This window comes from the organism of the source record quoted next, unplaced genomic scaffold (assembly GCF_019419815.1).
Source record: "Pyrus x bretschneideri cultivar Hongxiangsu unplaced genomic scaffold, Pyrus_bretschneideri_v1 Contig4, whole genome shotgun sequence".
Lineage (NCBI taxonomy): Eukaryota > Viridiplantae > Streptophyta > Magnoliopsida > Rosales > Rosaceae > Pyrus > Pyrus x bretschneideri.
In genome coordinates, this window is record NW_025999723.1 from 11,671,292 (window position 1) to 11,695,388 (window position 24,097).

General features: G+C 39.0%; 2 protein-coding genes and 1 long non-coding RNA gene across 3 annotated transcripts; 1 reads left to right on the top strand and 2 right to left on the bottom strand.

Annotated features, from left to right (window-relative positions):
* Nucleotides 1-1,172: 1,172 nt before the first annotated feature.
* Nucleotides 1,173-1,424, bottom strand: LOC103959271. Its single transcript, XR_007251270.1, has 2 exons — nt 1,380-1,424; nt 1,173-1,276 (listed from the first exon to the last, which is right to left on the bottom strand). It is a non-coding gene; the product is annotated as an uncharacterized LOC103959271 (long non-coding RNA).
* Nucleotides 1,425-2,626: 1,202 nt separating this feature from the next.
* On the bottom strand, nt 2,627-5,939 carry LOC125468819. The gene is made up of 4 exons (XM_048565275.1): nt 4,562-5,939; nt 3,904-4,453; nt 3,421-3,817; nt 2,627-3,316 (listed from the first exon to the last, which is right to left on the bottom strand). Exons 1-4 carry the CDS (start codon nt 5,937-5,939, stop codon nt 2,627-2,629), a joined length of 3,015 nt encoding a protein of 1,004 aa, XP_048421232.1.
* Nucleotides 5,940-14,045: 8,106 nt separating this feature from the next.
* On the top strand, nt 14,046-15,117 carry LOC103939496. The gene has a single exon (XM_018645553.2). It carries the CDS (start codon nt 14,178-14,180, stop codon nt 14,892-14,894), a length of 717 nt encoding a protein of 238 aa, XP_018501069.2. The 5' UTR covers nt 14,046-14,177; the 3' UTR covers nt 14,895-15,117.
* The last annotated feature ends 8,980 nt before the right edge of the window (nt 15,118-24,097 follow it).

Genomic DNA, 24,097 nt, shown 5'->3' on the forward strand with positions numbered 1-24,097 from the left:
ACCCCAAAACCAAACACCAAACCAAAATTATCATGCAAATTTCTGCCCTCTCCACCATTTTCCAAGGTAAATTAGTGACTCAAATGGGTCCTTAAGACAGGACCCCTCTGCATCTATATGTATACTACACTACACAAACTTCACATTCATTTAACCATGAGAGGGCATGGCCTATAGCTCATCGCTCAGCTGGCCATTTTAGACCCCGATACAAAAAAAAGGCACTCAAAATTTTATTTATGACACAAACGATGACAACATGTTTAAGCTTAAGTTGCCAAAACTGGAACTCTCTTGATTCCTGTAATGTTCGAGCGAGAAGCATAGCTGCCTTATAGATATACGCTCATTGGCATGCTGTTAATCTATGTTCCTCTCCACGTAAGCCTCAATATACGCTCATTGGCAATCGTGGCTGTACTCGTGTGCATCTGGGAGCTCGTCCACAAAGGTAAAAAGGAAAGAGTGTTATTGAGGATGAGGGGAATTTTATGGAGTTTATACTATCCACCCCCAAAAAAAAAGATTTTTTGCCCATTCCTTGAAATTGCTGGATTAAGTCTCTTGAACTCACCTCTGCCTGTAATGTTGTGGCTTTGGTGTTGAGCTCATATCTTTCTGTTTTCATTGCATCAAGGGCCTTGTTTGAATTCTCCATTTGGTTGCTTCACTCAAGGATGACTGCCTTCAACTGTGCGATCTCGCCATTCAGTCTCTCCTCCATTTCTGCTTTTCCAGACTTCATCTGTCTGATTTCGTCTTCCAACAACCGAGCACGAGATTCCCAGTCTTTAATTTGCTCCTTTAAAAGTAATAAAAATAATAACAGACAAAATCGATTGTTCAAGAAACAAGACATCAAACAAATTCATTCACCAAAAGAAAATAACACCGAATGAATTGCTCAAACAGATTTGCACTACTACGCTAGCAATCAATAATATGTGTTTATGTATGTCAATCTCTCAGTGAATATTATCACCATACTCTTTCCAACAAAGTTATTTGGAAAGATTTAATGGGCTATGAATTAATGATACATCTTACTATAACCTACCGTGGAACAGGTACATACAACTAACACTGCAACAAGTACCAAATCCAAAATGCACAAGCTATTAACTGAAAAGATAATTTACCGTTCCTCTGCTGATGTTCTGTGATAAATAATGGTCTCCTCTGAATTTGGATCCGCATGATATTGCCCATAAAATGCATAAGTACCAACTACAATGATGCTGAGGATGACAAATCTCACCCATGCTTCATGGTGTATCTGCAATAGAATAAATTTTCTCACTCGTCTGCTTTTTTTTATTTTAATTCTTTGATTTCATTCCTTTTGTTAGCAGTTTGTTTAAAGTATATTATAAGTGTACCTGAGCAAAAAGAAACATGTTGAAGAAGATACATCCCAAAGCACATAATGTGGACAAAGCTTGTCAGAAGTAAAGAGCAGCAAGAGCAAGTATTGCCACAACTATAGTTAGGACCAGAAAAATGATTGAAGCACTAAATCTGTAGCAGAGTCCGGCACCAAAACCACTGCATGCCACTATGAAGAGGCAAATGACACCTTCTCGCCAGGCAGAAGAAGATACTTCATTTGCTGCCTTATCTTTCAAACGAAGAGAAACAACACATGCAGCAACAACAGAGTAGCCCGTCTGAACAAGCAAGAGTACAAGGTTAGGTGCATACAACCGAAATTATTAGAAACAAAGAAATACCCTATAATACTAATCTTAGAAGAAGGCTCAAAATCCATGCAACTATTCCTACAGTTTTACTATTATCCATCACATCATGCCATGCACAGTGCAACTGAAAGTTCCTCTTTAATGAAACGGAAGTTAACATAATGTTGTTGGAAATGCATGTATCTTATTGTAATGTCAAAATATTTGACCCAGCCTCCACCAATATCATAAAGAAGAATTGAACAGCCTCTCTAAACCAAAAAAAAATTTGGGCAATGACTTACCAAGGACCTAACTGAAAGAATGTGTGAAAGAATCTTCACATTGAACAACCCTGCCAAAATGCCAGCAACAATACCAACCCAGATCTGAGAATGAATGGGAGTGCGGAGTTTTGGGTGTACTCTAGCAAACAATGAAGGTAGTAAACCATCTCTTCCAAGCCCAAGATACAATCGAGACTGTTCACAAGAAAACCCATAAGTTACTACATGATGAGAAGACACTCCAACTAAGTCACTCATAGGGATAAAATGGTTCACCTGAACATACAAACCAACTAGAAGGGTAGTCGTCAGTCCAGCAATAGCACCTACACTGATTAAGATTGAAACAAATTTCAACTCCTTGGATGTAAAAGCATTAGCCAACGGAGCGTCTTCCCCAAGTAAATAAAATGGTACCAACTCAAATGAAAAGACATCACAACCTTCCATGAGACTAACATAAAACATAAAACTTACATGATATCTTTATCTTTATAGAATGGAGACGATCAGAAGATTTGTTGGGAATATTAACATGGGTAGATGAGAAGCGGTGTTAAACCCCAAGCCTCCTGCTTTTGCCTTTACAAGTTTATATTAATCCTCATCCGAACTACAATAATAACTCTCGCTATCTTCACTACTATCATTTTCGGATTCTCATTCGTCCTCATCTTCATTTGCCTCTTCTGGTGCATTGTATTGAGGCAAATCACCAAGGTCAATTGATATTTCGAATTCGGGTACTCCAGGTATGTCAAACGGTTTTTCGACAATATTAGTATCTCGGAGTGTTTCTTCACCAATTTCTATCGAAGATGATAACTGTTGGTCAGCAATGTCGTCGTTGTCATCATGATCTAGTTCCGGAATATCATATAGCCCTCTTCGCTCAATCTTCTGAACAACTTTCCAACCATTGCCGGCTTTAGGGTCATCTAGATAGAATATTTGTTTCGCCATAGTTGCCAAAATGTATGGGTCTTCATCGTACCAATGTGTCGTAGTGTTTACTGATAGTAAACCATGATCTCGCTTAACACTCGTTCGGTTATGTGGGTTTGTATCAAACCAAAGGCACTTAAACAGTATCACTTGACACCTATCTTTGTAAAGCAATTGTACTACACTAGTTAGTTTGCCATAAAAATCAATGTCTTCACTGTCGCCCGCACCCGGGACATAAACACCACTATTTTGAGTAGACGACTTGTCATCACGTGTTGCCCCCAAGAACTTGATCCCGTTTACATGACAACCCGAGAACAATTCAACGTGAAGCGGTCCTCTCGCCAAGTTATATAATTCTTCATCGTAAGAGGGTGAATTCAATTCCTTCAATTTGTTCATCTAATATGACATATACAAAAAGTTAACATATTAGTGTAACCAAATTTAAAGAAATGCATCAACAAGTTGGAAAATATGCTCATTTCAAACCACATACAACTTACATGTGCGTGAAACCACGAAGGAAACAAGTCACGGTGCTTCTTAGCATATAAATGTGAAGGATGTTCCCGCTTCATCAATTGTTCATGCTCGTCAAGGTAAGGCAAAGCCTCGTCACAATTATTGAGTATAAACCAATGCGCTACCTCCATGTCATTTTTGGTAAACGATTCGCCACTTACAGGATCACCAAATGGTTGTGCAATTTGGGCAAAAACAGACAGTTTCTCTTTTCTGACACCACCATCATTATTGCGTTGAGGGCGATTGAAAGTTGTCTCAACATCTTCAAGATACATTGCACAAAAAGTAAGTGACTCATATGCAACCCATGCCTCCACCAGTGATCCTTCGGGCTTTGCCCTATTTCGAACACACTTTTTCAACTCACTAAGATATCTGCACAAATAAGAGGTATGCAACATATTATTCAAAGCGTTCATTGATCATGAATCTGTTATATATATAGACGCTTAATTAAGTACCTTTCTATTGGATACATCCATCGACAGTTCACTGGTCCGGCAAGCAATGCCTCATCTGACAAGTGAATCATCACGTGAATCATACTTGTAAAGAAAGCTGGGGGAAATATCTGTTCGAACTTGCATAAGACGTTCACAATGTCTTCCTGCAATTGTTTAACATCTGATTTCCGCAAACTCCTTGCAGTCAACTGCGAAAAAAATCTCGACAACAATACGATTGGTTTCACCACATCAAGAGGCAATAAGTGTCGAATACCAACCGGAAGAAGGCGTTGGAGTATCACATGACAGTCATGACTCTCCATGTTTGAAAATTTACACCCCTTCACATTCACGCAATGCGAGATATTGGAAGCATACCCATCTGGAAACTTTACAGAAGAAATAAAGTTGAAAAACTCTTTCTTCCCATTCGGCTTAACTGTAAAAAATGGATGGCTTTTCTTCAATGTACCACCGACTCTCTTCATCCACAAGGATGATCTAATGCCCATTCGTTCCAAATCGAGGCGGGCTTCGATGGTGTCCTTGGTTTTTCCTTCAATGTCTAGAATTGTCCCGACCAAAGTATTAAACACATTTTTCTCAATATGCATAACATCGAGGTTGTGTCTCAATTTTAACTTTGACCAGTACGGGAGCTCAAATAACATACTTTTATGTGTCCAGTTCAAATGTGTAGTTGGTCTGGGCTTACTGACCCCTTTGCCGAAATGACCGAATTCCAATCGATTTAACTGATCCAAAATCTCATCTCCGGACCATTCTCTTGGTCTTGGCCGAGTCTCTTTTGTGCCATGGAAGGCTTTATCATTATGACACCACTCATTATCCCAAGGGAGCCATCTACGATGACCAAGATAACAAACTTTTCTCGCATGCCAGGACGATGTTACGTTCTCCTTGCATATTGGACATGCCAAATAACCTTTAGTCATCCACCCAGAAACCATTGCATACGCGGGAAAATCGTTTACTGTCCACATCACTGCCGCTCGCATGGTGAACATCTGCCCAGTATACTTATCGTACGTACGAACACCATTTTCCCATAAATCTTTTAGCTCATCAACCAATGGCCGCAAATAAACATCAATAGACTTTCCTGGATCTTCGGTAATTAATAGAGTCAACATCATGTATTCTTTTTTCATGCACTTCCAAGGCGGCAGATTATAAGGAAAAACAACAACTGGCCAAGTGCTGTGGATTTGGTTTAAAACCCCGAACGAATTAAATCCGTCGGTGGCAAGTCCCAATCTGACGTTGCGCGGGTCAGCTGCAAAATCAGGGTACATCCGATCAAATTCTTTCCATGCCTCTCCATATGCAGGATGCCTCATAACATCGTCATTTACCCGTCCTTCTTTATGCCATCTCATGTCGGTTACAGTATGCATCGACATGTACAATCGCTGCAACCTAGGCTTCAATGGAAGATAACGCATTACTTTTTGTGGAATCTTAGTCTTTCTATTCTGTGATGTCACTTTAAACCTCGGCTCATTGCAGACAGGGCATTTATCCAACTGTTTGTTCTCTTTATAGAACAATATACAATTATTTACACATGCGTGAATTTTTTCATACCCCAATCCGAGACCCTTCAACACTTTTTGGGCACTTTTATGATCTTCAGGTAAACAATTCTCCTTTGGGAGCATCCTCTTGATAACTCCCAAAAAGTAATCAAAGCACTTGTTTGACAAACGAAACTTGATCTTACCATGCATCAACTCCACAATTGCTATGAGCATTGAAAAGTTATCGCAACCTGGATATAATTCTTGCTTCGCATTTTTCAATAGTTTTTCATAGTTTTTGAATGCCTCATTGTCCATGGTTGGACGATCGTCATCTCCCCCTTCCTGATTGGTGTTGCTCGAGGCGTATGGATAAACGTCATTTAGAATATTCATAACTTGTTCACTAGGATCCACATTAGATTCAGCAGTCTCCACTCGTGTCACGTATGAAGACGAAGCTTGGTCTAATCGTTCTCCATGATGATACCAAGTAGTATAGGTCTCCATCATCCCATTTCTTATTAAATGAAATCGAACATTTTCGAATGTCTCCCACATTGAGTTGTTACACCTCCTACATGGACATCGGATATGAGTTGAAGCTAGGTTGTGTCTAGTGGCGAATTTAATGAACTCATCTATTCCATCCAAGTACTGAATAGCACATCTATTATGATTATGTATCCACTGTCTGTCCATTTTGTCTGCAATCCCAATAAAAGTACAAGAGTTACAACAACTTTAACTATTATTTTGTCACCTTATTCCTCCAGTAAGGGCCCTATCCCATTCGGGAATGCACAGTTATGTGTCGTAATTTACGATTCCAATGGATTAAATTTTGACGTGGGCTAATTTCGGCAGCATCTCCTTACAGTTCTTCAAGTGCACGCTTTAGATACATAATATCCACCGTGTACTCGAAGAACATCAAGAAATGTTACCAAAATTTCCACTATCGAAACTTAATCCATGAACCGCAAACTACAACACATAACTTTGCATTCCCAAACTGTCCAAAAAATGGGACAATTCAAGAATTAATTGGACCGTAGTCATGCTTTCGCATCCATGCATGAAATCCAACTAATTCTCAAATGGGAAACTAAGCTTTTCTTGAAAAAAGTGTACGAAGTTAAGTAGTATTAACTTCGTACACCACAAAACAATTTTGTAGGTGATGTACAAAAATATGTGCATACAAATAAACTAAATCACGATAATTACTAAAACTAAATAAAATAGATAAAATTAATAAAAATTAATTTAGCGAAGAAAATAAAGTGATTTATGTACACTGTGACATCTCAAATGTAGTCAAATTTCTCTTAGACTTCATTTAATATAAAGTGATTTATGCACCCTTTATTTCACTTTACGCATCTACCTCTTAATTTAGTCCTTAGTTCTCCTTTATTTTGTTTAATCCAATAACTAAATAAAAAATATATGGGGAAAATTATTTTTCCCTCGCTTCACGGCTTCTGGTAAACTCTTATATGAGATATAGTAGCCATGCCTCTGTCATCACCAATCAGAGTAAATAATGATAGTGAAAAAGTTGATTACAAAAGGTAGTAACAAGTGAAAGGAAAGAACTAATAATTTAAGAGAAGGTTTTGAGGGAGAGATAGAGAGAGGTTTAAGGAATTTCTGTCTTTAACATGATGTGGCATGCCTTTGCAAAAGCCAAAAGGTCCAAGTTCTTTGTTTCATAAAAAGATTCCAATCAAATTGAAAAACTTATTTACAACAGAAAATTTGGATGGTTTCCTTTCTCCACCAAAAATCAAAAATTTATAATAGGAAGGTTACATACTAGAACCTGGTCCCGTTTTACTTGTAGACAGTTTACTTTTTCAACTAGATGAAGAGCTTGTATGAATTTGTCGTCTTAGTTGCTTTCACTACCTAATCTTGTCAATTTATAGGATTTGTGATTTTGCATGTCTTAGTTGATATGAAGTATATATGTGATTCTAATGAAAAGATGGGTCGTGTGTATGCAGTTGCTAATTTGAAAACCATGTATAACTGGACACATATATGAACGTATACATAAATTAACAAATTGGAAATGGAAGTTTAAAAGATGAGTTAGTGTTTATATGTATCTAAACTCTCAATCATGAGGAAGTAGAACTATGTGCCTTATGGTTGCATAGTATTTCGAACAACCTACTGCTCTATATTTGAGACTACTTTAGACCATAGCACCAAATAATAATTATGCTCAGGAATGGGAAAATGATGAATGTGTGTTTGACCTCTTTTATGACACCAGAATTGCAGAAGAATTACAGTACCAATAATCATCCAGTAAATGGTTTACCTCCAGAGTTCGAATCTTTGTTGCCACTTCAAAGTAGCATTCGAAAAAACTGCTTGTAACAATTAGCCACTAAATGGCCTTCTCTCCACACTGCCCTGAAAATGACATGTGCAAGACACTTGTGTAAAATTTAATTGTTCTTATGTACTGCAGAAACATGACATTATCAAAAAAATATTAGACTCCCATGGAAATGTGATAGAATCAAGGCCATATGTTATTGGTGCACCCAAGGTGTTTGAACTACCATACGTCTCGGGTTTGAAACTAATAATCATATGCCAGTTGTTATGATTGTATTGATCAAGTTCGTTGTAAAGTCGGGTTGCTGTACAACATATTGTATGACTCATTGACCCTTATCATGTAATAAGCAATACAATTGAAATTCCCATTCTCTCTCTTGACCCGCTCATCTCTTTCTTCTTCCTTCACCAACTATTAATACAAACTCCCCCCCTCCCCTAAATTATTGTAATAGTTTCGTACCCTCCCCTCCTCTTAATAATAATTGAAAAAGGGTTGACCATGCATGGATAAGGGGATTTGGAGGGCTTAATTTGTCTGTGATTTCCATGGAGAGCTAGTTTCCTATGTTTATAGAAATATTTCCTTTGTTTTATTAATTGTCACTTAATCATGGTATTTCGAGAAAGCTAACTGAAGTACAAATATGGTTTACAATTGAGTATTATATGATTAGTTTGAAAATTTTCTAATTTATTCAGTTTATAATTGGGCATAAATAAATAGGAGTTTATAATGTGCGTACAAATCACTTTCCAAAAATATAACGTATGCATAAGATTCTTGTAGCGCCTTTGGTTGCTAGAGTTCAAACTTCTCCAGTCGTCATATGTATTTGTCCAATGTTCAATCCGGGTTAAGCAATTATATTTGCATTCAAATTTAAATTCGTTGGTTTTGTCCAGTCAACTCTCATATCTTTTCCCACCACAACACTAACACTTGCAAATAGCAACATATATAGCAAAAATCAACAACAATGTTAGTTAGGTGATAATGTTTTAGCTCAACTTTCTGTATGTAAGCTAAAGAAGTTTCTAAGCCACACACGATCGATAATATATAATGTTACATGTTTCCTCCTTAAAATCATTTTTTCAGCATTTTTATTTAATATAAGAACACAATATTTGTATTAAGTTCATAGTTTTTATATGCATCAAATGAATGTCTATCTCATATACTATGACTACTTTCTGGTAGATAATTTCCTTAATTTTTCCTATTAACAGCATGGAAAGGATCCTAGAAATACTCATATGCTAAGAGCACTAGTAGAAACAAGGTTAGTAACACAATATTTTTCAAAGCACATTTACTAGTTAAAGTATTGTTGGAACTACCTGGTGTATAGAGAAAAAGAAAATCAACAAGATAGTTATCTCCCTTGATTTTACAATTTCAATTTCGTAAATGAATCACATGAAGGATCTACATATTATTAATTGAGTTTACATCATGTTTAAGAGCAAGGGAAAGATTGCAATCGAAAAAAGACAAAGAATTAATATCAATTCAAACCTGGTAGACGATTTTGAAGAGAGAGATAGAAGATGGAGGTAGCTGCTACAAACTGGATTTGCAGTTTCTGCTTCCCGAACTAATGAAAAGAAATAAAAAAAGTCGTTGACTTTGCGCGACGTAGGTCCTCATGCGTCGCGCAAAACAGCTTTGCGCGACGAAGGTGAGCATACGTCGTGCAAAACAGCTTTGCGCGACGCCAGTCTTCGTCACGCAAAGATGTTTTGCGCGACGCATAAGAGCCTACGTCGCGCAAAGCTGTTTTGCGCGACGCATAAGAGCCTACGTCGCGCAAAGCTGTTTTGCGCGACGCATGAGGACCTACGTCGCGCAAAGTCAACGAAAAACGCGGTAAACCTTCTTGGTTTGGCGCCAAAAGTTTGGCGACGAATGACGACGTCGCGCAAAGCAGTTTTGCGCGACGTATGTTCACCTATGTCGCGCAAAGGTGTTTTGCGTGACGCCGTCATTCGTCGCCCAAAGTACCGTCGCGCAAAGTATGTTTGCACGACGTTTTGTGTTATACGTCGCGCAAACGGACTTTGCGCTACAAAATTGTCTTCGTCGCGCAAGATGCCGTCGCGCAAACATGTTTTTCTACTATAATGACAGCCTTAGTGTTTGCCCAGCAAATTTTGTGAATTCCAAACTTCGCTTATAATTGTAGTCACGTAAAAATTTCCAATTGGATTTGTTCCTCGGCCATACTAATATAAGGCTTTTTAGCTTAAATGGTCTCTGAGATGTACATAACACATCATTTTGGTCTCTGAGATTTGAAATCAATAGAAATGGTTCATGAGATTGTCAACCATCAATCATTTTGGTTCTTCCGTGCTAAATTATATTAAATAATGATCAAAATAACAACTATACCCTCAATTTAGTAAACAATGGGTCAAAATGATTTGACAAAAATTAAGGGTATTTTGGTCATTCTATTCTTATTTAATGGAGATTTTTCAAGGAATGACCAAAACGATTGATAGTGGACAAACTCAGGGACTAATTCTATTGATTTCAAATCTTAGGGACCAAAATAATGAGTTATACAAATCTTAAAGACCATATTAGCTAAAAAGCCCTAATATATAATAGTTGTTCTTTTGCTTTTATGTAGAATTAAGAAGATTGTTTTGCCAGCTCCTTCTGTTTCATGAAGTTACCAAGAAAAAAGTACTTTGTGATCATTTTCTTTTCGTCTTTTATAGTAAAGTGATGTGTAGATAAAATTTGTCTTTTATATTATTGTAATAATGTTTGTATAGTTCTGTATACCAAATGAAGGATGTGAGTTCCACATAATATAAAAAGATCTTTACAAAAGTGTAATACAAGGCTACCACATGACATGTGGTTTTGACATACGTAAAAGATCATAGAGGCACGTAGCGCCTGTAATGAAAAAAAAAAAAAAAAAAACAAGCCTCTCGCATGCACTAGAGCGCGTGCGGAGAGGCTAGTATGAAATAGAAAGCCCAAAGGCAGTTCAAATACAAGCTTAGTCCAAAGAAAATACAACAAAAATGTCCAAAAAGAGCAAGCCTATAACAACAAAAACCCTAAATTTGGAAGACTACTACCTCCACCTCAATAATTGCGCCGCCATTGCTCATTCGCCACCACCAACAAGAGGAAGAACCCACGAACAAGCTGGACAAATCGAAAATGGGGGTGAGCGAGCCACCCGCACAAAAGACGCTCCCATAATCCTACCAATTAGTACTAAACACACTTTAATAACCACCAAACACCAAAATACGCAACCGATGAAAGACATGCTATGGGCCGAGTATCAAAGGTTGACAGTGAAGAACTGACAACGGGAAGAAGCAACAGAGGAAGAAGGGGGCATAAAAGCCCAGATCTAAGACAGGAAACTCAAAATTAAGAGAATTACTAGAAAGAAGGAAGATAAATAAGCCTGAAAAAACTGTGGAAAGGTGACCAGAACTATGGGAGGCAAGAGAGAGGCTGGGTAGAATTAGGTTGGTGTTTGGGGGGGGGGGGTGTGGGTGGTGGGGAGAGGTTGGTAGTGGGCCATAGGGGAGAAAGAAAATGAGGAAGAGAAGGCGTTGCCGGCCGACCCAATCAAAGAGAAAGGTTGGCAATGAAGCAGGGGATTTTAAGGGGGGTTTCTATGCGAGGGAAAAGAGGATGACTAGGGTTACTGGTATTATGTACTTTTGACATGATTTAAACAAAAAACCAACTTATATTTGTTCGCATAGTCACAATGGTAAAAATTGCTCCAGCCACAATTTTTAAATGCAACAATAAATGTGATACAAAAAAACATTATTAATGCAAAATGCATGAAAAACCAAGTCTTGAAAATAAATGAGAAATGTGCAAATCCACCAGTCCACCACTTGGATTGCCATTGAAACACCTCAAATATAGAGGAAAATTTGATCATATTATTATTACACGACCAATTGCATAATTTTTTGCACACAATATTTTGTACAAATTTACGTTCTCTGTAACAGCCAACAATCTCCAGTGCCCGCCTGGAAATTTTATACTCTCCCTTAATACCTTTCTCTGCTGTGGGCCCCGTCTGCATTCTGATCCGACGGATTGTATTTAATCTTCCTCTGCGTCAGAAAGCAGCACAGGAAACGCGAGCCGTCCGTTGGAGGAGCCTTCAACACCTGGCTTCTTGTTCCCGCCAATTCGCTGATCGTGTTCAGCTCCTTCAGAGGCGGCAACGGCGTCTCTGGTGATGACGCCGCCGATTCGCTCAAGTCCGATTTTTCCGTCGATTCAGTGCAAGAGTTCTCCTTCGAATCGCTGGAGTAATTCTTTGATCTGTTCGTCATGCTGTCGCGTCGCCGGCGCCGGAAGCTCTCTCCCATTCCCATCAGGTCGCGGTACCCGATCGCAGGCAGCTCGCTCACCGCAGGAGCCAGACTCGAGCCGTCGATCACCGACGCGGCCACATTCAACACCCCTCGGAATGTTCCAGAAGGTCACCGGATTTGGATGGCCGTAAACGATGGAATGGTGGACGAGACATCGAGAAAGTTGTTGATCAAAAATCGGACGGTGCCGACGAGGTGATCATGGAAGCATCCGACGGCATAGATCTGGACCGAGACCTGGGAGGTCTAGCTGGAGAGGAATCCGGACGGGACCTTGAAGAGGCACCGATCATTCCATGTTGGATTCTCACCGCCCACCTTGTCGACCCGAGAGCGGATCTTGTGGGCGGAGTCGACCCAGGCGAGAGCGTAGGTCTGCATGCGGCGGAGGGTGACGGAGGGAGCCTTGAGACCCTAGGCGGAGACGAGGTTGATCTCCAAGACGTGCACACGATCGTCGTCTCCGTTTTCTTTCTTCATCATCCTCGTCGTCGGTTCTCAGGCGGAATTGGAGGGCCGAGATACGAACGAGAAAGAAGGGGAAGAGAAAACGGACGGCCTTGATGAGATTCAAAAACGGGGACGTCGTCGGCGCATGGCTTGCCGGTGGAGGGAGAGAGGCGAGAGGGAGAGGAGGGGGCGGGAGGAGGCGCAGTAAAAAAACAGAGAGTTTGGAATTCCTGAAGGGATATAACCGATAGGATTTATCCGCCATTAACCGAATGATGTGTCGAATATAATTTATCCTACGTAATAGCTTATTAAACCGTCACCATTATCTGACACCTAAAGCTAATACACTGTGGGCCTCATCCCTACCAACCATACATCCTCACCCTTCTTCCCAACAATATTCACCTGCTCCCCCGCTTCCTTCACCACCTAAACCACAACCCACTCCCCCACTGCCATCTTCTCCGGGCAAATTTGGGCTTTTTGTTGGTCTTCTGATAAATTTTTGAGATGAACAGAAGCAAAGATAATGCTTTGAAATGTAGGAAAGATGCTTTGGAAGCTGGGGTTCAAACCTGTGCCTAAAAATTCCTAACCAAAGCTCGTCGTCTCGATTCGACGCTACCCATCAACGATTGACGGCAATTCCAATTCCTAATCCGGTTCAGATGTCGATGGCTGCGCTACTGGGGCATCTTGGTTGGATTCAGGCAGTGGCGTCGTACATGGCGGATCAAATTATGATGGTGCTGACTCAAGCGTACGTGGAAATGGACTCAAGCTCAGATATTGTAGAGTAGAAGATGGAGATGGAGAGAGAGAGAGATGCTGGAGAAGTGGAGAAGATGGGGAGACGATGCGGAAATGTTTTCATTGTGTACAGATGTACGTGTCAATATTTGATGTTAGGTTCTGTTTACAGTTATTTTTGGGTGGACGAGGTTTTGATAAATGGTCAATGGTCAACGGTCAACTAGTTTGTGTTAACTGTTTAAGGTGATTGAGCTGGTGGGGTATCGTCATTGTCTGTATCTGGTGTGTCTTGGTTGGGTGGCTTTCAGACCTTATTAAATTCCAAGCCAAGCACGTGTTTGATACATCGCGCATCACAAGTTGACTGGAGGGAGAGAGAGAAATTGAACCGCATCTTGACGTCATCGCTTAGGAGGAATCGGGCGTCATCTGCTTGTTCTAATTTGCAGAAAGAAAAATAGGGAAAGTCTCAAAATTTGAAAACTCCGCTTGTCCTTTCCTGCTTTACGACCTCGCTTACGCAATTCCCATTCCCTTTCCTTTTAGGCTTTTGCAGCCACTTCGCACCTGCCACACAATTTCCTCTCTTTCTTTCCGAGTTAATTTCCTGTCTATTTCTTTCCTGATTTCCTCTCTATAGACCACCCCTTCTCCTCCACTAGTCCTCCTCACATTTCTCTCTCTCTCTCTCTCTCTCTCTCTCTCTCTCTCTCTTTCTAATCTTGCTCAGTGCCTCGCCTGGCCTTGTGCCTCATCAGTCGCTCAGTATTGTGTGGAAGTACATAAGATATAATGGGTGGATGCTGGTCTATAGTCCTCGTCAGGGGGACTAGTTCTAGCGGAAGAGATGATGATGAATCGTCGTCCACTGCCAAAGTAATCTACATGAACGCAAGTGTCCACGAATACCCGGTTCCCCTCAATGTCTCCGAAGTCCTTGAGGCCGACCAATCGTCGTCTTTGTTTATATGTCATTCCGACAGTTTGTATTACGACAGTTACATTCCGGCATTAGATTCCGAAGATCCGCTGGAGGCCAATCAGATCTACTTCGTACTCCCCAGATCCAAGCTTCAACGCCGCCTCAGTGCCACCGATATGGCGGCCCTGGCGGTTAGAGCCAGCCTCGCCCTCCAGAAAATTAATACCAAAGCATCTTCTTCTTCTTCCTCCTTCAAGAGAGAAAAGGGAAACAAAAAGGAAAATAAGGGAAGCGGATACCGTAATTACAAAAAGGCCCGCATTTCTCCGGTGATTGAGATGAATAATAATAAATATGCAAACTCGTCGGCCGAGGGCGACGGAGGTGATTTGAGCATGAATGGATTAACGATTGGAGGTGGAGGGTCATTAGCGTACAAAGGCCAGAAGATGATGAGTTGTAGCGGCTGCGGCGGTGGGTCATCGTCGGTTAGGAAATTGCGGAGATACACATCGAGAAAGGCAAAGTTGGCTACTCGTTCTTTTAGGATTAGATTGTCAACCATTCACGAAGGCTCCGTCCTCTGATCAATTCCCTATGATTCAGTTTCACCCTCGCTAATTACTTCCGGTTTTGTAAATTTATAACCGTGTATTGTACATTAAAAAATGGTAAGAGTATACAAGTCATCAATTTAGTTATTGATAAATTAAGATTGAGAATTATGATTTACCACCTTAAATTTGAGCTCAATTACAATCTTATACAATATTTTGAAAACATTTCAATCATACATTTACTTTTATTTCATTTCAATTTCATATATCTCTTTACATTTATTTTATTTCAATTTCATACATCCGTCAGAAAATTTGTTAAGTTATTCGTTAAATAATGATGTGACAAATATAAGATTTACATTTATAGGTTGCTACCAACATTACAGCATGTGAATAAAAAACAAATAAAAAAGATTAATTATAGAAAATCAATTTTTATTTGAAACTTTTAACCAAAAATCCGCAGTACTGTTTATTTTAACGAAAAATTACATTTTTACACTAAAAAATTTATTTATTTTACCCGTTATTTTACCCTTATTGTTAAACTCAATATTTCCAAACTTTTTTAATTAGTTTTCTTTTTTATTTTTATTTTTATTCTCTCTGCTTCCTTGCTTGGATTTCCTCATCCCTTATCCCAGTATTCACCAACGATTCATTTGCTCCGCACCATTGAATTCCATTGAGTTCATACATTTTTCTTCTCTATTAACCACAAGGCATCCAAATCGAAAGCCCCAACTAAATAAACCGCATGTCCAGATCCCATAATTTTCTCTCTATAAAAATCTAAAACAAGAACAACATACACTGACTAATTAACCGTGTACTAGAAAATTCAATCTGAAATCAGTGCCGGAGTAGCTGTTTGAACTTCGACAAGGACTCGTACTCGTTTTGTCTCGCACGCCTGCTGCATTGTATTCCTGCACCGCGCGACAATCTGTTGTCAAACTACCGCACGCATCGAAACTGATCTATCAACCCCTCACGGACCGAAGCCGTACTGGAGACTCGCGAGATCTGCTTTTCTTAGATCGCAGAAATGCCAGAAATTGCTGTCTGAAGCCGAGCCGCCTGTTGTTGCCTGAAATCGGATCTGCAAGAACCCAGAAACGTACCATTGAAACCCCACTAAATCGTTGTTGTTCCCGTCCGAGACCAGCATCGAGCTGGCGATGCCGTTGCACTACTCGCCTGGCGCACCCACAATCAATCCATCTGAGAGGCGGCGAAGATGGCCTCCAATGCATTTTTGTTTAATTAATTGAAGGGGGATAGGAATTTTATCAACACTAAGAGATGGATCTCGGATTGAGAGACTGGAAGTGGGTTGTGGTTAAGGAAGGAAGGAAGGAAGGAAGGGGGAGAGACGGATGGAGTGGGGAAGAAGGATCTTTCGATCTGGAAAATTAATTGCTGTTGCTAGATATCGACTTTGGAGAAGATGAAGGAGAAGACGAGTGGGAACCGTCAAAATGGAGAAGAAGATGATTCTGAAATTTTTTTTTTCAATTAATTAATTTATTGTAAATTAGTTTTTTTTATTTTTTCATCCAAGTAGAACAAATTTAGCAGCAAAGTATAAAGTAAATGTAACGGTTTGTATGAAATCCCTACTCATTAATGAAACATTCTTTATCAATAAAAAAATGGTAAAAAAATAAATTAATCTTCTATCATTTAAAAAAAAGAGGGTAATAATGTAATTTCATACGAGATCGCAATATCCTTCAAACTTATCCCTAAACCCTGATTTACGCAAAAAATTATTATCTATATCTTCTTAGGACTAAAATTTTTTCCCGAAAATCTCAAACCAAACCAAAAAAATCCCGATCCCATACCGAAAAATTCTCAAACCGATAACACTGAAATTTTTGGGATCTATACCAAACCAATTCTGAACCTTTCGGTATAGGAAGCAAGATTACATATTTAATAGTTCGAAAATCCCAAACCAAATCGAAAAATATATATTTATTTTGGTTGAATGCATGTTGAATGTTGAATTTAGAGTTAATCTCAATTTACTATCCTGAAGTTTCGTGGTTTTCAACATTTGGTACATGAAGTTTTTTTCATCCTAGAGTCATACATCAAGTCATAATTTTGGGACAATTTCATACATTCGTTAAGTTTTCCGTTAGAACTTTTGTTAACTGATGATGTGGCGCCCACGTGGATAACAACTGAGCGCCATGTGTCAATATGGGCCACTTCAATATTAAAAAAGTACCAAAAGAAAAAAAAAAAAAAATAAAACAAACAAACAAACCCCACCCGTCTTATACCTCCCCCCAACCCCCTCCCTTCCTTCTTCCTTCTACAACCCGTCTTCTACCTAAAAGCAAAAACCCCAACCCAACGCCCAAATTATCATTTTGAAGGCATGGAAGGCGGAAGGGTTGCTGGGCTTGACCGCCGAAGAATGTGCACTCTCCTACTTCGGACTGGGTCTCCTTCCTCTTCTCCACCATGAAACCCTCGTTCTCAACTTGTACTTCTAGCTTCCTTAAAGAGGCCTTGTTGCTTTTTTGGCTATTTTGGCATACTTGTATAAAATTATTCAATGTGTCTTCTAATGAGGGCTTTCCTTGCTAGAAAGAATAGCTAGCTTGATTTTGATTTTGATTATTATTCCATGAAAGATTAGGATAAAACCTCCAAACTATATTATAATTATTTGAAAAAGGATCAAATTTAGGTTTCTGATTGGAGGTATTCATCATATTAGCTTGCTCTTGTAAATATTCTGGAAAAGCCTCACTAGATGGACAAACATTAGAAACATGACAAAAAATACCACATATTGCACATACCTCACCAGGAGCCGATCCATTATTCATGACTACATTGCTCAATGTTTTGATTTGTTTGGTTAAGTCAGCCACCTGCATAGCAAGGTCAGTATTAGGACTAATTTCATAAATGCTTAAATGCTTACCCCAAACACTTTTCTACTGAGAATTTGCACCAAGCATGTCGTCATATAGCTCATAAGTTTGTTGTGTAGTCTTTTCACTATGGCATCACTTGCAGCATTATCAACAGTAGCCTGACAAGCTTGGGTTAATCCATCATAGAAAAACTGATTTTGTAATTCTAAAGGATAAAGATGGTGAGGACATTGGATTAGAAGTACTTTAAAGCGTTCCAACAAACTTATGATGCATGGGAATAAAATTTCTACTGAGTTTAGTAGTCTTCTGATGCGAATAAAATTTTAAAGCATTCCAACAAAGGAAAAAGTGGTGATCTTGCTCCTGAGTTTAGTAGTCTTCTGATGCGAATAAAAATTTCCAACAAACTTATTGTAGTTTGCTTCCCATGTTGCAAGTGTTCTGGGTGTCAAAGACATAAGTCATTGCTTAGCTTTGTCCTTCATAGTGCATGGGAAACACCTCATCTGCAATTGATCTTCACTTAATCCCTGCAAAGGAAAACTTTGAATTGTAGCATAAAAATCACGAATGAATGACAAAGGATCTTCACTAGCAACACCATAAAAAGAAGGAAGCATATTATAATGAGTATTTTTCAACTCATAATTTCTAGCTGTAGCAACTAATATAGAATGGATGATGGTGATGTTTCTACAACTGAGCAAGCAAATTCTTTCATGGGATGTGGATTTGCATCTACCATCTTGTTTTGGATGACCTCTGATGTGGAAGTTTCTCTTTGATTGGAATCAAATTCACTATCCAACGCTTCTTCTTCTCGGTGGTTTTTTGTACTTCTTTTTATTCGATCAATATTATCATTGATCGGCAATAGTTCTCCTTCTTGAGATCGATGACCTTGCATTCACTACCTACAAAAACAAATAAATTTAGAACAAATAAAATAAACAAATTTAGGGGATACACAACTAGAAATAATTAGATAGGACTTGAAGACAAATCCTCGGCAACGGCGCCATAAACAAATTATATTTCTCGCAAGTGCACGAATCGATATGATAGTATAGCAAGCAAATACGAGTGTCGTACCCACATAGATTTGTAAAGTCACCTAATTAAGTCCAATTATGCAGTACTCACAAGAATAGAAATAACAAAAACAACTAAACTATGAAGTTTAAATAATTAACCAAAAAGAAGTTGATCAAGTAATCTAAAGTGCAGTAAATTAAAAAGAGAATGTGTGTAAATAATTTCTGAAAACAATGGTTGAAATACTAGGTATCCGACTTCACCATATCAATCCAATTCTATGTCATTAGATAACATAGTAAGAACAATTCAATGCAGGTTCTAGGTTTCATTCTTTCTTTATTATGATTGTACGTTAGGCGTCCGGGTGAAACCAAGTACTTTTAATCATCAACTTAACCATGGTGTCTAGTCTAAGCCAATAATCAAAAATCCATTAAGTACAAGAAGAACAAAGAAAACCAAAAAAGTGTCTTAGGATGACGTCTGCATCAACAACAATTCATTCATCCAAGAGAGCTATCTCAAGGCTAAGCATATGGCGTCTACTATAACCTTGTCTCATACGTCTAAAAATTCATATTAAAGGTAGCTAATCAATAACATGAACATAAAGAATGATTGAAACTAGAAACCTTTGAATTGATAAAAGAATAAAGTTAATTAAGACATAGAATCATCATGAAGGCTACATCGGATTCCTAATAAAGAATTCAGTTACTCATAGCCATCAAATTACAGAAAGTCATAGTTATAAAAATCATAAATACAAAGTCTGAAAAAGATATTGAAAAACCCTTAGAGAACCCTTGGTGTCTGGCTTCCTCCTTAGGTCAATCAACTCAAAACAATCTGATGACGTGAGTTTCTCTCTTTCATGTTGCTGCTCATCTTCCTTTAAAAAATGGTCCAAGGAATATAGAGTTTCAATAAACCGTTGCCACAATTGTTGTATTCCAGCCCAAACAGGAGTCCCAATATCATTAGACTTCGGTTTCTTGACTCAAACTGGACTTGAATAATTTAGAATCACGTAGAATTCCTAAACCGACCTTCTCGCACTAAAATAGGTATAATTTCTTCTAGAAGCATTAGAATCATGATCTGTAAAATTATACCGAAACTAGACATCCAGAGATTTTTGTACATATATTGCACAACACCTAGTTCGTCCTGATCAATTTCTGAGGGCCCAACGAAAATGACAATTCTGAAAAGCACCTTCCAACTCCAATTACAATTTCCAAACAGCAGCCATTAATTTGCGGATTGAACAACTTTGCATCTGATGATTGTTGGAATACTTCTTGATTTTAGTTTTTCACAGCTTTGATCCTTTTTAACCTTAAAATCACAAAAAGACTTGAAAGTCTTCTCTACGGTCCATTATCTACAAAATACGCACTAGACACATCAAACAACCAATTTCACATGAAAATATAGCATAAAACTTAGGAAATAAGGGCAATATAAATGTATAAATATTGTGCTATCAAGGAACACGTTCTTTTTCTGTAACTAGCCCTATTCTAGTGAGAGCATAAGGTCCCCATGGAGTAGAAGACTTATCCTCTATAATTTAGTAATGTCTTCATCAGGTTTGCATCGATTCATACTATGTACTTCACTTGTTTCGTGTGTTGTAGCTAACCTTTAAAGTTTCAACATTTGGTATTAGAGCCATGAGTTAGCTCTACATAAATTCATTTATAATTGCAAGTGTTTGCATGAATTAATAATGATAATCTTGTTGCGTTGTCTAATGTTTTTGTGAGTGCTTCATCAGGTATAAGTTTAATGCAGAAGAATGATTCGAGTTCCAACCTTGATATCATTAAGGATGCTGTTAAACCATTAAAAAACGAATGTTTGTAAAACTTCGTCAAAGTGGGGTTGTTTGAGAAATTTTGTTTAAAGGAAGGTTGCATGGATTTGTGGTTTGTAAATCATGACATGATAGCATGCTACTCTAAAAGAAGAATGTCTAACTGGTTGGATTTGGAGACCAGTACATTATTTTTTAATGAATTTTTTAGCCAACTTTTTTTTTATCCAAAGATTTGAAACTTGAATGTTGATTAAAAAGGCTGTGTAATATGGATGCATGTTGATTTACATGCTTAAACCAAGATATTTACCTGGATCCAAAGAAGGTGGCATGTTGAAGATACTGCATGCCTCATTAATGACATGCATGGGGAGTTGGCAGAGCAGACAATCAAAGACTTCTGTTGGTTGATGGCTTGTCCCGAGGCCATGTAGTAAATGTCAAGAATGTCCCTCAAAGCCTGACAGTTATCAAGATCCGCATTAATAAAGAAAAGGGGGTCATCGGCAAAATACAAATGTGACAGTGTAGGACAGGAGGGGCCCAAAAGAATACCCCGTTCAAACAATGAATGGCAATTAAAGTAGATATAGCTTCCGTAACAAACCAAAACAGATATGGAGACGGTGGATCCCCCTACCGAAGACCCCGATAAGGGAAAAAGGAGTCATCCGCTTTCCCATTAAAGGAGATAGAAAAAGAGACCGTCTTAACACAATTCATAACCAAGGAAATCCACAGAGGATATGGAAACCAAGACAGATAAGTACCGCCTCAAGAAAGCTCCTTTCCACCCTGTCATAGGCTTTATTCATGTAACTTTCATTCCCAGTTCAAACCCATGCTTTGTTTTCTTATTTTTAAGATAGTAGAAAGCCTCATGCGCCGCAAAAATATTATCTTGAATTTGGCAACTTGGAACAAAAGCACACTGGTGATGAGAGATAAGGCTAGGAAGATGCACTTTTAACCTGCTTGCCAAAAGCTTGGAGAGCACTTTATAGGAGAAATTACATAGACTAATGAGCCGTAATTGAGAGATATGTTCCGGATTGGGAACTTTTGGAATTGGAATCAGATTGGTGGAATTCAACACATGTGGGAAACTGCCTTGGCCAGAAAATTCAGAAACCATGCCCGCCATCAGACAATTGATAGTATCCCAACAGCGTTGGTAGAACATACCATGAAAGCCATCCGGGCCAACAACTTTCAGACCATCTAACTCATGAACCGCAACTTTAATGTCTTCTAGAGTGAAGGGTTGGTGCAACTCACAGTTGATAGCATCAGAGACAATAGAGGTAAGACCAGCTAAAGCCGCGTCAAGGGGTCGAGGGCCCACGGATGTGAACAAATTTTTGAAGAAACCATCAATATGGTTTCGAATCTTCGTATCCTCAGTAAGCCAAATATCCTCCTTAGCTTTGAGGCTCAAGATCCTATTCCATTATCGACGTTGAATGGTAGTTTGTGAAAAAAAAAAGATGTATTTCTATCTTCATCCTTAAGCTAGGAGATTCTCGAGCGTTAGAGCCAATATAGTTTTTCCCTCATCCAGGCATCTTGCAGCAAACAAGTAGTAGACTAAGCCAACTCTTTTCTAATCGACGGAATAGCTTGGTGTTCATTAGCCTTACGCTTAGACAACAACCGGTTAATTGTCCGGCGATTGTTTTTGAATTTTTTACTCCAAGCTCTAATTTTTTCCTTACAATTAGCAATATTAGAGAACCCAGACGAAAAGTATGAACCATCTACATTATCATTTCAAGCTTCTTTTAGAACAAACGGGAACTCGGGATCCCATACCCATGATAATTCCAAACAAAAGGGCTTAGGGCTAATGATAGAGAGCCGCCATCGGCCACGTCTCCAGCCAAGAGTCGTTAACAAGAACGTACGGTCCAATATTTCTTCAATTCTACCCAACTTTTCTCAGTTCCTTTCCCAAGTGAACTTAGGGCCCAAAAAGCCAATATCCACCAAAGCTTTTGCTTGAATGAAATTACAAAGATAACGTCGACGATTTGGCTCACTCCTTACCACCGGATTTTTCATGCCAGCCATAATAGTTCATTGAAGTCCCTAATGCATATCCAAGGCCAACTCGTTGCAAAAAGAGATAAGCAGTTAGTCTCCCAAAATTTCCGTTTTTGGTGGCTATAAGGGGGATTGTAAAGCCAAGAAACATGGATGGTAGAGTCAATGACAGAATCCTACACGATGGTATCCAGAATAAAAACAGAGGCATACATGATTTGAATAGAAATATGGTCTTTCCACCAAAGACATAAACTACTTGATCTTCCAGAAGATGACATAAATAGGGTGCGGCAAGTGCACACAATACCTACACCTTTACATTTAGTTTAAGATAAATTACAACTGAGGGCTTATTTATTTTTAATTGCACTCTAAGAGCATCAACTGTTAAGTCTTGCCCAATCTATTGACAGTTCCAAGCAAGGTAGATCATTTTGGACCCATGGCTATGTCGGGCCAGCCACCACCACCCTGGAGATTATTAAGGTCCTCCACAACCATCAGAGCTTTACCTTTACCCATTTTTGCTGGGATAGAATCAGAAGCAGGGCAAGCCGAGTCTACCCCGACATCTTTCGGCTGTGTAACCCAGGTAGTCGCCAAGGGAGATAGGCCAACTTGATGACTAACATAAGGCCTACGGCTAAGGCCAATGTTCCGACAGGTAGCACCAGTCACAGGTAATTCTTTTGAGCCGCTGCCTCATAGGATTCCAAACTAACCATTATAGCCAAAGCAGGGGGAGTTTAGGTTTTTTGTTTTTGTGATGATGTTGGGGATAGAGAAATCCAAAGGTCTTTTTAGCAGAGGTTTTGCTGGGGGGGGGGAGGACAACAGAATGCCTCCTGTAATGTATTGGATGTTTGTTGTAGATGACATCATTTGGGAAGCTGAAGAATAAGGGGACAAAGTGCTGGATGAGGCCGAATGGGTAGTTGGGGTTCCTATGACTTATGTGTTGGAATTATTTTTGGAAATTCCCAATATATCAGTAATGGTTGCCATAGCCATTGGAGAAAAAAAAATAGTTGAGACAACAGGTTTGTTTCCATTTTTTGGGTGAGAGGATAAGGGAAGTTGGATGAAAGATGTGATATGTTGGGGGTAAGATATGTGGTGGTGATGGGTTAGTAGCCAACAAGGTTGGGATAGTTAAAGACTTTTATGGTGTTTGATTGGAGGTGGGGTCATAAGGACAAAAGGAATAAGTCGTAGAATTAATGGTGGGGAAGTTTCTCTGAAGGTAATCAAAGGCAGAGATATTTTGTGGTGTGACAGAGAGGGTGTTGACATTAGTGGAAAATTAAAGCTCCAAGATGGCCCACCAGTATGCATGGCAGAGCTTATTGACATCGCAACTGCATGGGAACTTTGAGGCCTAGTCGAGGTTGGCATCCACGACATTGGGTTAACCG

What these genes read in the sequence shown, in the direction of transcription:
- LOC103939496 (XM_018645553.2), top strand. Translation starts at nt 14,178, where the DNA reads ATGGGTGGATGCTGGTCTATAGTCCTCGTCAGGGGGACTAGTTCTAGC.
- LOC125468819 (XM_048565275.1), bottom strand. Translation starts at nt 5,939, where the DNA reads ATGGAGACCTATACTACTTGGTATCATCATGGAGAACGATTAGACCAA. An exon ending in TGGATGTATCCAATAGAAAG is followed by an intron (nt 3,818 to 3,903) that starts GTACTTAATTAA and finishes TTATTTGTGCAG; the next exon opens with ATATCTTAGTGAGTTGAAAA. An exon ending in CTTCGTGGTTTCACGCACAT is followed by an intron (nt 3,317 to 3,420) that starts GTAAGTTGTATG and finishes ATGTCATATTAG; the next exon opens with ATGAACAAATTGAAGGAATT.